This window comes from Rhizophagus irregularis, chromosome 6 (assembly GCF_026210795.1).
Source record: "Rhizophagus irregularis chromosome 6, complete sequence".
NCBI lineage: Eukaryota > Fungi > Glomeromycota > Glomeromycetes > Glomerales > Glomeraceae > Rhizophagus > Rhizophagus irregularis.
The window spans coordinates 1,593,976-1,609,611 of NC_089434.1; the positions used below are offsets into that span (position 1 = coordinate 1,593,976).

Genomic DNA, 15,636 nt, shown 5'->3' on the forward strand with positions numbered 1-15,636 from the left:
TGTAGTTCCATGAGCAGTAAAAACGCGATTAGAGCGTTTCATAAAAAGGGATAAAATAAACTTGGTAGCAGAAGCAGGAAGTTTAATGCGTTCTAAAGCAAAACGCAACATCTTGAGATCAACCGAGTCGAAAGCTTTCGAAATATCTTGTGAAAGGATCCAAAGCGGCAATTTGTTGACATGAGCGTCATGGATAATAGATTCCAGGACGACAATAGGGTCACGACAAGAACCACCAGGGAGACCGGCGAAGTTTCCTCCTTTGAGAACATCATTCGAAGCCAAAATGGAAGCGAGACGATTATAGAAGAGTTTGACCAAAGATTTCCTAATTACTTCAAGTAAAGTAATAGGTCTTGTATTCTTAAGTTGACATTTCCATTCGTGAGGTTTAGGGATAGGGAAAACCATAGCTTGACGCCATAAATCAGGAATATCTGCAGTATGGAAGCATGACTGGACCAGGATTAAGACCAAAGCTGAAGCGCTGGAACCCAGATGCTTAAGCATCTCATAAGTAATCATAGAAGGACCAGGAGCTTTGTCGTTAGGCATAGAAGAGACCGTAGACAACCATTCTTCAAGAGTAGGAGGATCCAACAAAGAATCATAAATAGAAGAATTCACATCATCCATAGGGCGATAAGCAGAAGACCATTTTTCAGGAAGAGCTGAAATGTTATCAGGAGGAGATGATTTAATAGGTACGGAATTCTGGAAGTGGTTGATAACAGCGTCATCAATATCATGCAGGTCCGTTAGAAGTTTAGGTTGTGTAGGGTGGTCGATAAAGACTCGATCCAATGTGATATGACGTCGAGTCTTTGAGAGAGCCGAATTAATGAATGAGGAAATATCAGATTCAAAATTGTTGTCCCTATCATCCACTTTAGCACGAATGGAAGAATCTTGAAAATCTTTTTCTTTGAGAAGGAGGAGGCCATAAAGGGCACTGGAAATAGTCTTTAAGGATTCTAATAAAGAAATAAAACCGTCTTGCCTACATGTGGTTAAAGAAGTAGGTAAAACAGGGGGGGAGGGAATAACCTTCTTATAAAGATGAAGAATTTTCTTAAGTCGAATGAAATGTATGGACCAAACATGTTCATATCTATTAAAATATGTGGAAGGATATTTGCGCAATAAGCGTATCGAATGCAAAAGACGGCTGAGGAAACGATAATGTTGAGTTAAAGCTTCCAAATCTTTAGGCACCGTAGGTGTGTGTTGATTACCGACCGTGACAGATGGAAGAAAAGCATTAGCAGCTTTCACGATACGGGAATGTAAATATTCACATTGTTGATTGATGTGCCATGTTGAAAAAGTAGAAGGAAGAACGTCGCAAAGAGAGTCAGTGTGAGTGGAAAAAGATTCCCATTGTTGAGCAGTGACTGAATCAAATTTGAAAATGCGGCGAGTTCGACGTTGAAGTTGTTTAGCACGAGCAACCTTGATAGACGCAGCCAAGAGTGAATTATCAAAATACGTGATGACAGGATTGTGATCAGAAGAGCAGGTATCATGGGCGTCGAATATGTAGGAAGTGAGAGCAAAGCTTTTAAGCATCGGGCAGGACCAAACATAGTCTATGCGAGTAATCTGGTCATCACGGTGGAAGGTGCCTAGGGAATCAGAAGCATTAACAGGAATGGTTTCTTCATAACCATGAGATAAAAGATGATGCAACAAACGATAAGACCGTTGAGAAGCAACAGAAGGGCGGTTAAAATAAATAGGGTAATAAGTATCTAAATGCATATTAAAATCGCCACAAATGGCGTGATAAAAATTTTGTTGTTTAGTTTGCACTAGTAATTGTAAAAGGAGATCAATAGTTTCAGATCGTAATTTAGAATCGGAAATAGGAGGGATATATATAACAAAAATACGCAATTTAATGTTGCCTTTAAAATAAAGGTCAACAGATAAAATACGTGAGGAATGTGAAACAAAGTCTTGTACATGAGAAGCAAGAGATTTTTCAATAAAAAGGGAAACGCCACCAGTAGATTTGACTTGTTTAGTTTTATCTATGTCAGAGGAAAAGACAGTATAATTAGGAAGGCATTTAGATAAAAAATGAATTTGTTTGGGGGATAAATGGGTATCTACGATACCACCAAGGGAAATATGTTTAAGGTTGAAAAAGTTTGAAATTTGTTCAATTTTAACTTGACTATTATGTCGAAGGCCGTTAATATTAAAGGATGAAATATTAAAGGAATTGGGGATAGGAGAAGAATTTAAGGTGGTAAATAAAGATTCATGTTCTGAAAAATTATAAATATCTACAGGGTTGGGAGGGTTCCGAACAAACGTATCATAATTAAAATTGTCAATCATTAGAACACAATGATAATAGAGTACGGGGAAAGGAGGTGAGAAATCGGTTATTGCGAAGGAGCAGAAGCTCGATCGAAGGGAGAACCACCAAGAGAAGCAATAAAACCTTGGATGGAACCAGTGAGCGATTGTAAGGTATCTTTAATCGCTTTTTGATCTTGAATAACTGAGTTCAATTCTTCTTGCGGGGAGGGGTTGGGAGTGGAAGTGGAAGCAGAGTGCGGAACATTTTTGAGCGTAGATTTAGGAGAAGAGGATTTCTTTGCACCAGAAGATAAGGGAGCATTAGGATGTGGGATTAAGGTACCAGTAGTTTCAGGAGGGTCTTCTTCCATCCGATCAGGATCAGAATTGACAACAGGAGCGGAGGGAGGGTTGATGCCTAAATGGGCTTCAATAGCAGATAGCCGTTGATTGTTAAGTTCAAGATTTGAAATGCGGGATTCCACACGAGCAACATCTTGTTGAAGATTCTTTAAAACATTAAGAATCTTAAGGGCAGCCTCAAGAGCATTAGGAGAATTCGGATCCAGGAGTGGAGCACGAGCATTGGACGAAAAAGAAACAGATCTATCTTTGCCTTTTCGATTATTGGAAGGCGTGCGTCCATGAGCAGTTGAGGAGGAGTTAACTGGACCAGAGGAGGAGGGTTTAGTATTGTTAGAGCTATTATTATTATTATTAGAGCGGTTAGAGTTTGAATTCGGACGTTGAGCAGAGGCAGAATGATCTCGGGATTTAGAGCGAGAGCGAGACCGAGAATTATTACGCGGAGCTCTTTGTTGAGCAGGTCTTTGGCCAATGTTGAAGCGTTCTTTAAGGGCGGCAACAGGGTCGCGTGTACGTGAGCGTCCGTGGCGTTGATTGAGCGGGCAGGAGGTAGGAGCACAACCGAGCTTACCACATCTGTGGCAGAGAGCTTTTGAATCATTGGAAGTACCCCATCGAAGAGTACGACCTTGGAATCCAATTGTTTGTTCCATAGCGGCGTCCATTGTTTCTTGTGAGTTGAAGGTAACATAAGCCCAAGGCTTAGGTTTATATGAATTTAGGGAAAGAGGAATGTTAATAGCTTTAGCTCCATGTTCTTTAACTAACGGAGCGAGATGGATATCTTGAGTGTTAGCAGGGAGTCCAGAGAGGACAGCAACAAATTCACGACGAGCAGCTTTTTGTTCCACTGAATAGTGACAGGGAGTAACGCGCAAACAGGTGGAAAAACAATAAACTGCCCATTGGGTGGTAAAACGGGCGATGGCATCGGCATGATCATAAATGATGCGGGCTTGTTGCATTTTGGCACCTTTCCTTGAATAGAGATGAAGGGATAGCAGGTTGCCAAATTTCTTGAAATAGGATTGTAGTTGGGGTTTAGTAATGAAAAACGGGATATCCGTGACTTGAATTGCACGGAGGTCATCATCGGACCAGAGCTGTTTGGGATCATACAGGTGGAATTGAAGGTCCGGAAAATCGGAGTGTATGGAACCAATACACAAGTCTCGAGCCTCCGCGGTATGGAAGTGAATGATGAGACGTTTAGCATCCCCTGAACCAGTCATACGAGCCCGACCGGTATATGATTCATATGTTTCTAAAAACAAATTGTTAACGGCATCAATGATTGCCTTATTAGTTTTAAATTTCTCTAGAGTTTGGGGAGCGGAGTTGGGCGCAGCCACAGCCAGGAAATCTTGACGATTAATGGTAATGGTAGGGGAGGGATCGACAGCCTGATCGGGCGATGTGCCATCATTTACGTCCATATTAAGGGACGCGTTAGGGGATAAGTTATTTTTTTTGTTTCGAGGTGCATGAATAGACGCGTTAGTTCCAGAGGACGCGTCTTGGCCAGGCGCAGTAGGCGCAGCAGAATTATTCGGGGTAGAAGCTTGAGTATTTTCTTGGGCGGTGCTGCGGGAATTATTTTGTTGAGGAATAGCGGTCGAAGTTGAACCAACTAAACCACTGTCAGCCGGCGCGTCGGCAACGAAATCTTCATAGTCTTCATCCATAGAGTCTTTTGTAATAATACGGGAACGTTTTTGGGAAGTGTTATCACTATCGGAACCAGAGTTGTCAGAGAGTTGTTTTTTATTATTTTTCTTTTCTTGACGAGCAGCCTTATTACTGTTAGGGTTATAGCTGCCGCCACCTCTTCTAGCAAGGTTTCTAGACATGTTAGAAGGTATGAGTTGGGTAAAATATAAGAGTTATTAGTACGAAGATATAAAATTTTCTTTCCGAAAATTTTTGGTTAATAGATCGGCGGTAAGAGATCTATCATCAGTATCAGTCCTTGTCAAAAAATGCGAGGATGCCTGATGATGAGGTTACATGGTCATCAGTCCTTGTCGCAAAACACGAGGATACCTGATGAATAAGTTATTGGATTATTGGCCTAAAAAGCATTCATGGAAAAACTATGGATTATATTACAGAAAATGTGAACGGAGTTCATGTCACGTGATACCCTGAACAAATGTGTAGAGTGTCACGTGATTTCATGCGGTACGTAGATCATTTCCTTTTTGGGCGATACCCGTTTCACAAAAAATCGATTTTGGTAAAAATGCGTTTGGAACCTTGTGTAACATAAATTTCCTTTTTCGGTAATTCGGGATTACGCGGTAATGCCGGCCGGATCTAAAAAATATGACTCTGCAGGGTAATTCCTACGAAAGTCAAGTACAAAATGCTTACTCCTGTTGAGTCCATTCATACCACTCCCCAAGGATCGCCTCCCCATCTATGTTCACTTAATGCATGCTCTATGGTTTCCCTCTCTTGGGGGTCCACGACCATCCCATTCCTAAGCATTTTCTCCATAATATAAAGCTGATCCTCGGTGAGGCGGTCTATCCATCTTTTATAGAAGTCGTTTACATCTTCAAATGTTATCCAGTCAACATTTCCTTTTTCGAATGGCTTTCCAAGAGCTCGGACATACCCGATCGTAGTGGCATAATTTTTCCACCTCTTATATGCCTCTCGACGAACTTCCTGCCACCACACTCTATCTACCTTACTCGCTGCAATAAGGTCAGTATCCGGGATCTTTGCGACAATGCGTTCGACTATTTCTACTGGTAATCGGTCTAACATGATGTTATGTTACTTATACTATAGCTATCTTCAATTACTGTATGCCTATTACACATGGATAAAAAATATAGACTAAATTCGTACAGAATCGTAGGACCACAGGAGCCGCTTATGCAAGAAGTTCTGTTAAGGTTTTCTCAGCCTCGTTTTTAGTAATAGCTCGCTTTGGGGGACCGGTTGATGAGTCCTTAGTCGCATTATAATACAATTCGAAGAGGGCCTCAAGCTTATCTAGGAGAGCTTGTTTATTCTTGTATGATTCGCGGATTTTTGCTATTTTAGCAGTATATGCCGCATTATCTGGGAAGAGTTTTCTGGCCACGAACTTCACATATGATACAGAAGAATTTGCCGTTTGGATTCGCTTGATATACTTCACGTGGTCCTGGACGAGGTAACTGGTTTTGCTAAACCCAGATACTAATGCGATTACTATAGTATCTTTTAATGCGCGGATAATCTTGGGGACAGTTTCGTCAGAGACAACATTAGGCTGAATGCGCGATGCCTCGTAAATAACCTCCTCACTAGTGCTGTCAGTGCTGTTAACAATGCTTGCGAATTCGGTATATGTTGACATGATTCTTTGTACTTTGTAAAAAATATAAATCTTCAGTTACCTGTTCATTCGAATGAGAAAAAATAAATATGAACCTCGGGGTTTACACTTGGGATACTGCAAGACAGTAGAAGCGTCGCTCGGCCTTTTGCATCAATGGAGAGCCTGGTCTATATAACCAGGGGATAGCGACTTTCTGGATTATCCTAGCCGCTTTATTGTTCCTTCTTTCTATATATCTCCTAAAGGCATTCTGGATCATTTCAGCATGATGAGTATAATAGTCGAAATTAAAATGCTTTGGGCAACTATATAAATGTAGTCGCACCGCTTGATCCATGAAAGCGTCAGCTCCCCATCCACGATCAATAAAAGATTTACAGTAGGTACAGTACCACCTATTTGGTAGTCGTGATACTATTCTCCTAATGTGCACAATATAAGTATATACAGCTTGACGAGACCTTGGATAAGGTAGCCGCCTATGAAAACCTATTCTACTACAAGTCTCATAATATTGCACAGCATTCTGAATGCGCTTAGCCCACGCGTGGAAACTTTCGTCGTCTTGTCTACATAATCCGTCGGTGTTTTGCATTTGGGTATCTCGTAAGATTACATATCCCATAGGTTTATTCAATTATGCCATCACAATATGTCAGTAAAAAATAAACCTACCAGTTCTTAGCAATCATGTCCAGATAACCTTGTTCGCATTTTTCACATGGCAGTATCCCGCGGTTTCAAACTTGAAAGTCTTTAGAGTCGTATCTGCATTCTCTGAACAAGTGAAAAGCGCGGGACTATCTGGCTGCTCTTCTAAAATAAATCCATCCGTATGGATACGTCGTACTTTATCCTTGTATGGTTGAATTGCCTCAGATGTAATTTTGCGACCACGTGCTAATAAGAATGGGGCGATCCTGGGATACTCACCTTTGAAGGGATTACCTGGGTTTGTGAACTGGAATCGCCACTGGTCAGATTCTACTGGTATGATAGAGTCGAGTGTATGGCCCTCTGGAAATGTAAACGGGTCTGTTTGATCTGCGGTGAGTGTTTTGTAATTACGCTTCCTCTGGCATAATGCTTCCCATAATGTGTTGAGGACTCGCTTTGCCACGCGGCCAGCTACGCCACCCTGGTTTTTAATTTTGAAGAGGAAGTGTACATACTCACCGAATATTACAGTTCCAGGGATTCTCGCTTCTCTATCATATATCAATGCATTTGGCTTCCCATCCTGTATTAACTGTATATTGAGACCAAGTTTTTTTGCTCGTTGTAAGTCAATGAATGTATAGATTCCCCTTTTATTCTGTCGGAAGAGAATATTATTCCCACTTACCTTGGCACGGAATAATCCATACAAGGCATAACCCTGTGGTCAACAAAGTCATTAAGTGTCTGGAATTTACCCCGTCTGATTGGAAAGTTTGCATTCGATTGTTGAATACTCGGGTATAAACTTGTTGCATCGTACTGTCTTCCATAGCCCTTCCACTCGTTATCTGCCCAGATTAATCCTCCCATCATTGCATCACTTAACCACTCTGCTTCTATCGGGTCAAGAGGATCATTGGCTGGAATCCCTACACTTAATCGTTCGAATAACCAGAGAGCCGTTCTTTTGTAAGACCAGTTATGGTATGATAAGTCGATTCCTAAACCGAACTTCTTTGTCTCCTGTAGAAAGGAATTCCGCTCTTCGTGGATTCTCTGATATGCTTCTTCGAGAGTTTCATATACCCCAGTCTTACGGTTTTTCTCGACGGGGATGAAAGAACTCTTGGAATTCTTATTTTTTTGAAACTGCCCAATTGTGCAAGACTTAACCGTTTTGCCGTTGTATATTGTGACTACATTATTGGTCCCATCTTCATGGTATACAATGGGTAAATTACGCTTTTTATCTAATTTACTGGAGTGGAGTCTTCCGGGATTTAACGCGAGGGAGTAATGGCCTTCTGACAGGATGAGAGTCGCACGTCTATCGGACTTACTCTTAGAGATTCGGGTAATGTCCCCCACAATATTAATTGCAAGACTTCCTGCGAGTTGTTCAACCTTGTCCATGCATGAAACTGGGATGGAAGCATCACGATTGAGACCTAATGCCTTTTTGATATACTCGGGCTTTTCGATTGACTTTGGCATTTTAGAGAATGTGCCGTAGATATATTTCAGGCATTCATACAGGCAATCATTTAGCTCCCCGTTGCAACCTCCTGCAACCGGTGGGGCATCTCTCACATAAATTATGAATCGTTCAAAATAATCAGGGTCTGCGTCATCCGGTAGTTGTGCTTCGTCGTAGTGATCCAAGAGTGAGAAAAGGCTAGCTGGTTGGTTTCCTGATGTCCATCCACCGGGTTTCCAGTTTTCATAGGGGAGCAGGATCTGAAATTTATGTGTCGGATACCGGGATTGGAGTCGCTGTCCAAGTTTTGCTATTGCTCCTCTGGAAAATCTTGCGCCTGAATACTGTAATTCTTTGATATCCGGTCTTGTAGGTAAAGCACGGACAATCTCTGAATAAACCATTTGATGTATTTATGAATTGTGTTCAGTTGTAATATAGGTTTTTTATACAAAAAATATAAGATAACTAAGAAGTGCTTATCTTATTAAAAGGAGTCAATCTTGCTGCATACACAATCAAGATCCTCTTCATCCCAGTCATCGATGAGTCCATTGGCAGCTTCCCATTCACGTTCCATATCAGTTTTTGGACGTTCCTCGGGGATCTCTCGCGCTTTACCCTTATCTGCCCTCATAGTTTCATAACCAGAGGGGTGGGAATAATCTCGGCATCACGATTATCCTTGTATATTCTTATTAAATCTGCGAGTTCTTTACGGCTAGGTATTTTAGGTAAGTATCCATTATATTCGATCCAGTCCTTGAAGCGGTCTACTACCTCTATAAGGTAGTACTGGTACTCGTCCTCAATACGCGTTGTGGGACATTCCTCTATTTCAAACGCGAGTATTTCCCAGTCATATTCGTCTGATGCGTCTTGGTACTTAGCCCATAATTCCTTACTTGTATTGTAGAGATCATCGAAGGCCTGGTCTTTTGAATTTTTAACCCACGGTTTGCGATCCCATCGGTGTCTTTCATGCCAAGCCCAATGCGCTCGAGTGCCTTCCTTTGGTTCAGGATCCCGGTCAACTTCTGGTTCTGTGTCGGGTTCTGGGATAAATTGCTCTTCAGGAGCCGGTTCTGGGTCAGGCTTAGTGACAGATGCAGAAGATTCTGCGGGAGATTCGGGTTGTTGTTCAGGAGTTGGGTCCACAGTTGTAGTATCCGAGTCTGATAACAAGTTGTCTAAGACGTCGTAGTCATCATCTGGTTCAGGGGTGGGTTCTTCTTGGTCAGGTTTCTCGTCAGATAGATAACAGTCTGAGAAGTTATCTATAGGTTCATCAGTGTCTGACTCATTAGTATCTTCATCGGGATCCGGTTGTTCTTCCCTTAACTCTTGTTGACGTTCTTTTAAGTGGTCAGGCTTGGGTGGAAGCGGTGGAGGAGTCTTGCGAATTACAGGTGCGGATTTTTCCTCGGCGGGTTCGGGTTTTTTCTCAGCGGGTTTTTCCTCAGCGGGTTTTTCCTCAGCGGGTTTCTCGGCAACTAACTTTACTCCCTCTACTGGTGCTTCCTGTACATCTTGTACATCTTGGATTACTTTACTAAAATTCTCCACGATTTTTGCTTTATCTAATATGTAATAGTTTATTCGGGTACCTGAGCGGCTTACACGCATTTTAGGGGTGAATTGTTTAATCTCCATACCGAATTTATTGTCACTTAGTGTTTTGTTTTCACCCTTCTCACTGCACCAATTCTGGTAAGTGCTATAGAAATTTGTACACGGGATTTCAAGTGTGTCGCAATTGTCGGGCCACATCATTTCAAGGTAATATTGTATAAAACGCTGGGGATTCGGGATACTTGCTTCAATTAACTCCCGTTTCATTTGAGTATCAGGAATAGATCGGGGATTGAAGCCAGTTAAGTCTCGGCTAAGTAGATAGGACATGAAGGAACTGGCTGTATCCGGATTTTCTAATACTTTTACGAGAGAACTGAAGTATTCTCTATTGCCCTTATATTTGGCTGAGACGTTGAGAGCTACAAATCTTTCATCTCCCATTTCTATGCGGATTGGCATAGCATGATTACTGAGGATCATGTAGCCAGCAAAGTCATCAATAACCTTCACATCTATCCCCTTTTCCTCAATAGAGATGTAAGGCTCGGTGATTAAACTCTTGAGTCAGTTGTTTGCCCCGTGCCATTCCTTGCCTGACATATCGCATTCATTGAGGATGATAAGTTTTTTGGCACGAACAGCCGCATTGAACCTTCCCATTACATCTTCAAGACGAGTAGTGGAGAGGAAATTTTCACGGCCGAGAATACGTTCTCCGATAAAATCGGTTAAGATATTCTTACCACATCTGGGGGGACTGCGCATGATAATTGCTGTACCGGGTTTTTTGTCTGGATTTTGAATTAAAAATGCGAGCCAGTTGAGGATGTATATAGTTAATTGCTTGTCCTCTGCACACCATACCTCATGAACATGTCGGATGATTGGATTAACTAGGTTTGGTTTGATGCGCTCAGCGGGTTGGGCCCTGAAACCTAGGAAGAGATTGAAGAATTCAGGATTATACTTTGGCGCATTTGGGGGATAAGGCATGAAGTTTACATCTGTATAACAGATCTTTGCGATTGATGCTTGGAGAAGAAGATCCTTTAATTTGGTGGATGTGGTCACGTCACTGTCTTCTCCGGTATCTGACCGAATAATTACCTTGTGCTTAGTAGAAATCCCCTTAAGATCTGTGGCGAACTCGAAGTATATGCTTCCATTGTAAGCCTTCTTTTTTCTAATCCACATGCTGGATTTTGTGGTGATGAAAGCCACAGAAGCCAAGATTGCTGAATTGACGCTTTCTTTCATGTGTGTACCTACACATTTTTTAAGAAGGTCATCGTAGAAGAAACGGTTGTTGGGGTTAAAGATTGCTGGAACTTGAGCGGCCATTTTTTGTTCTATCAAATCGAGTACTAATTTATAGTTACCTAATCTTCAATTGCCGAATATATTTTTTCTGATGGGGGTAAGTGGTCATAGTTCGGGTGCCATAGTTCGGGTGCCATAGTTCAGGACATAGGGAATCATACTTGGAGGGTCTAGGTGAGTATATAAAGGGTAATCATAGCGTGAATCGGGTGTTGGGGTCTGAGGGGCTGACTAAGGCTGCCATAGTATTATTATAAGATTTTTCGTACTATGGCAGGTACTATGGCAGGAGATTCTGTTTGATTTCGGCTTTATTCGCGTTTTTATTCCATTTTTAAGTAGTCTGCTATAGTTGCCATAGTTGTCATAGTAAGTTATATATAAGAAAAAATGTAGAAAAAAAAATAAGTGGAAAAATACCGTGGCAGACCATGGTACTGTGGCAGGTAAACCTGCCCCACGGAGGGGGGATGTAGGTACTGCGAGGCCGTGGCCGAGGTGGAGGAACGTAGTGACTACACTACCAGCCCGACGACTCAACTTCACTTTCTTTAACAACTTTTATAGGTCTGTTCGGATTGTCTTTATTCTTCTTATACAGTTAATCATTCAATACGATAAAATATCTCAATTTTCATTTGATGGCAGCCCGCTGCTCTTTAGTTAGGTATGTTGGCATAAAATAGTCCGTTAAAAATTGTACGAGTGAAAAATATATAGATAAATCCATTCCGTCAAATCAATATGGGTAGTCTGTAAAGTGGTGTCAATAATGCGTGTCCGATGTAAAAATATTCAAATGTAAATACTCTTTTTTAGTGTTTAATCCGACTAAGTGTATCTACGTTTGAGTGTAATCGCCCAGGGTGGTTTATAATTTCTAGATCATAGCCGTTAAGAATCATAATCCATCGTCCAAACTTGCCAACGGGTTTGATATATTCATGAGATATCTTAATGCCACATGGTCCGTTATAACTGTAAATCGTTGACCATGCAGGTAATGGTGAAAATATTTTACCGACCAGACAACTGCAAGGCATTCTAGTTCGGTAATTCCGTAATTTCGCTCATGCCTATTTAGAGTCCTGCCCGCGTAGGTGATCACATGTTCCCTTTTTTCATCATCTTTCTGTGCCAGGATAGCTCCTAATGCAAACGTAGAAGCATCGGTATACAATATAAACGGTTTTTCAAAAACCGGATATGCCAAAATTAGTGGAGTTGTTAGACACACTTTTAATTTTTTGAAAGCTTCTTGTTGGTCGTTTGCCCAAATGTAAGGAATATTTTTTTTGAGAAGGCGATGTAAAGGCTCAGCTATCCTCGAAAAGTTTTTTACACACTTTTGGTAATACGAGGCCAACGCAATAAACCCTCGGAGCTGTGTTAAGTTTTCTGGGATAGGAAACTCTTTGATGATTCTCAGTTTTTCAGGATCAGTATGGATGCCTTTCCGGCTTACAACATGTCCTAAGAAGGGTATTTTGTCCTTAAAGAAGAAACATTTCTCCGGACTTAATTTTAAGCCGGCCTGTGCTAGTCGCGAAAATACCTGTTCCAAATGCGATAGATGTTCCTCAAAAGTTTTTGATCCCACGTTGATATCGTCAATATATACAATGACGAATTGCCAGAAAATATCCCGCAGTACTGTATCCATGAGTTGTTGAAATGTGGCTGGAGCATTACATAAGCCAAACGGCATTACAGTAAATTCGTAAGTGCCAAATCTGGTGATAAAAGTGGATTTTTCACGATCTTCCGGGTCCAGTTCCACTTGCCAGAATCCACTTGCCAGGTCTAGTGAAGAGAACCACTGAGAACCAGACAATGTTTCCAACATGTCATCGATTCGTGGCAGGGGATAGCAGTCCTTCTTTGTCACCTTATTCAATTTTCGATAATCAACGCAAAGGCGTTTCTTCCCATTTTTCTTCTCAACAACGACTACCGGGGAAGTCCATTGACTATTGGAAGGAACTATCAATCCGGCTTTCAAAAGTCGTTGTATTTCTTCCTTTATAAACAATTGGTTTTTATAGGACGTTCGATAGAATCTTTGCTTGATCGGTACTGCGTCTCTAGTGTTGATATGATGCGTAATCGCTGTAGTTCATCCGAAATCATCCGAATCCCAAGAGAATAAGTTTTTATGCTTATCCATAAATTCTTTGAATGTTCGTTGTTGTATATCATCTAGTTCTCCTGTATGGAACATTCCTTTTTCTACCTCTTTATATTGGTAGAAGTATTCATTTTCAATAAATAAATCTTCCTTCAAATGTTCTTCAATTTCTTGTGCTTTTTCTTGTGTTATAAACTGTGTATTACAAAACATTTGTTCCTGGATATCTTCATCATCGCTTTCGTATTCTTCCTCGGATTCCTCTATAGGTTCATCATCATCATCTACTGCTTCGATTTCAGGTGCTTCAATACTTACAATGTGGTGAGGCACTTCCTGACATTCAGTTGCAACTTCAATGACATTTTCTTTTCATTCAATAATCATCTTATTCTTATTATAATCAATAACGGCTTTGGTCTTTCGCAACCAATCGTTTCCTACAATAGCAGAATACGAATCGGCATCTGTAACAATAGCATCCATTGGTATGGTAAGACCTTGAATCATTAAAGGAATGTTTGTTACTGCGCCCAATGGTCTCCTTCGTTCACCGTTAACATTTACCATTATCGTTTTTGACGCTTGTGTTATTTCCATGTCTAAATCCTTTAACAATGATAATGATATGATGCTTCCGGCAGATCCAGAATCCACAATTAAAGGAAATTGTATATGTTTAATCAAAGCCTCACAATATAGTGCAGATGTTTTGTCACTATTTGGTCGAGCAGTATTCACTTGCATAAGGTCTTGTATTTCAGGAGCAGCTTCTTCTTCTGGGGCTTCATTATTTGTAGATTTCTTGATTGGCCTTTTTTCTTGTTCCTCGTCTTTTTTCCGAACAACAGGTTTTCTTAATTGTTTGGCGATGGTTAAGCCAAACTTAGGGTTTAGGGCTAATAATTGTCCGTTCGTGATGTTAGCGGGCTGATCGAAAAACTGTTGAAGTGTGTAGGGTTCGACCATTTTATTAACTGGAGCGACGATAGGCGATTTCTTCTTAACGATCCTGGTCGTTGCCTTTTTTATTTCGGTTTTCTTTGACTCTACAGTCTTTACCGTTGGTTTATTTTTCGTTTGATTTAATTGAGGAATATTTTCATCCTCTTCCGTATTAATTTTTGTTGTTCCTTGTAAAGGATTATGTCTTGCCTTACTCCTAGTGATTCTCGTTGCGGGATAAGTTTCTAATAATGTGAGATTCGAGGGAATTGTCTTAAGGCTAGTACTCTCACCCCCCTGAGGTACGCCTTTTAGTTTAAAGACTGATTGTTCTCCTCTTCTTGTGATACTAATTGGGTTAGTAGCTGATGAATCTGGGCAAGCTGATTATCGATAGTACCAGTTGCTTGAGGCGTGGGGCGTCGATTGTTATTGTTATTACTACCGTCATTATCGTTACCACTGTTGTTATTGTTAGCGGGCGCCGTGTTATTATTCCGATTGGGACAACTCCTCACGATGTGTCCTGGTTGCCCACAGAAGTAACAAATCACTCTACTTTGCATAGCAGGATTTTGCTGAGCTTGATTATTGGGTTGCGTAGCACCTCATTGGCTATTATTATTATAGCCACTTCTATAGCCTCTATTCCCATTATTTCTGGTAGATAACTGTTGCACTTGCTTCGTCAACTCCTGAATTGCTTTATGTAAATTTTCCATTTGTTTGTCTACGCCGGTGGGAGCAAATTTATTTAAATAGGCGTTAACAGCATGCTGGTCTTGATGGGTCAGTTCGTAGGCTTTAGCTCTATCTACTGCGCCATTCCACGTTTGATCATTATACGGCTTAACTGTAACATATAAATCTGGCAACAATCCATTGACGAATTTTCTAGCTTTGATAGCTTCGGGATAGATGAAAGCGTTGGTTTCTACTCTTTTGTAAAGTTCCTGTAAAGCAGCAGCATACGTGTTGACATCTTCTCCGGGCTGTTGTCACTTTTGTTCCAATTCCGTAGTCCAGATTTTGATCAAGGTTTGCGTTCTAAAAGCTGTAGGGAAATTTTGGATGAAATCAGTATTATTATTGTCGCCAGTCCATGCAACAATTTTATTCGGATCATTATTCGGTAACGCTTGATTGGCATTCCACCAAGTGGAGGCGGCTCCTTTGAGATAGGCTGGTACAACCTCCAATTTTCGGCCATTTGCTATCCCATTTGCATTGCATGATCGAGTAAAGTCTTCTAACCATGCTATTGGGTCCTGGTTTCCCCCATAGAAGTAAGGTAACTCAGCCATCCTTCCCTCTCTACGCGGCGGGTTAGTGATTGCTTGGGTATTCCCGACTAACGCATTGTTAGTGTTTGGCAACGCTTGGGTCAAAGCGGTAATAGCAGCTCGTAGTTGTTGAAAATCTTGCTGATTAGGCTGTGCCATGTTATCGGGTTGTTGGGTTATCCGTTGTGTGTTTGAGTCCTCTGGTTCGGTGTAGCTTCTTCTGAAACTGGTGCTA

The 15,636-nt window shown here is 41.1% G+C and overlaps 6 protein-coding genes across 6 annotated transcripts; all 6 read right to left on the reverse strand.

Annotated features, from left to right (window-relative positions):
- Window positions 1-5,064: 5,064 nt before the first annotated feature.
- OCT59_026094 (uncharacterized protein) lies at window positions 5,065-5,451 on the reverse strand (the record flags this gene model as incomplete). Its single annotated transcript, XM_066142943.1, has 1 exon — window positions 5,065-5,451. One exon carries the CDS (start codon window positions 5,449-5,451, stop codon window positions 5,065-5,067), a length of 387 nt encoding a protein of 128 aa, XP_065992512.1.
- A 109-nt stretch (window positions 5,452-5,560) lies between these two features.
- On the reverse strand, window positions 5,561-6,031 carry OCT59_026095 (uncharacterized protein; the record flags this gene model as incomplete). The annotated part of the gene is made up of 1 exon (XM_066142944.1): window positions 5,561-6,031. The coding sequence occupies one exon, from the start codon at window positions 6,029-6,031 to the stop codon at window positions 5,561-5,563; it is 471 nt and encodes a 156-aa protein (XP_065992513.1).
- Window positions 6,032-6,113: 82 nt separating this feature from the next.
- Window positions 6,114-6,608, reverse strand: OCT59_026096 (uncharacterized protein; the record flags this gene model as incomplete). The annotated part of the gene is made up of 1 exon (XM_066142945.1): window positions 6,114-6,608. One exon carries the CDS (start codon window positions 6,606-6,608, stop codon window positions 6,114-6,116), a length of 495 nt encoding a protein of 164 aa, XP_065992514.1.
- Window positions 6,609-6,701: 93 nt separating this feature from the next.
- OCT59_026097 (uncharacterized protein) lies at window positions 6,702-8,554 on the reverse strand (the record flags this gene model as incomplete). The annotated part of the gene is made up of 2 exons (XM_066142946.1): window positions 6,702-7,221; window positions 7,359-8,554. 2 exons carry the CDS (start codon window positions 8,552-8,554, stop codon window positions 6,702-6,704), a joined length of 1,716 nt encoding a protein of 571 aa, XP_065992515.1.
- Window positions 8,555-8,783: 229 nt separating this feature from the next.
- On the reverse strand, window positions 8,784-10,166 carry OCT59_026098 (uncharacterized protein; the record flags this gene model as incomplete). The annotated part of the gene is made up of 1 exon (XM_066142947.1): window positions 8,784-10,166. The coding sequence occupies one exon, from the start codon at window positions 10,164-10,166 to the stop codon at window positions 8,784-8,786; it is 1,383 nt and encodes a 460-aa protein (XP_065992516.1).
- A 123-nt stretch (window positions 10,167-10,289) lies between these two features.
- Window positions 10,290-11,066, reverse strand: OCT59_026099 (uncharacterized protein; the record flags this gene model as incomplete). The annotated part of the gene is made up of 1 exon (XM_066142948.1): window positions 10,290-11,066. The coding sequence occupies one exon, from the start codon at window positions 11,064-11,066 to the stop codon at window positions 10,290-10,292; it is 777 nt and encodes a 258-aa protein (XP_065992517.1).
- Between the last annotated feature and the right edge of the window lie 4,570 nt (window positions 11,067-15,636).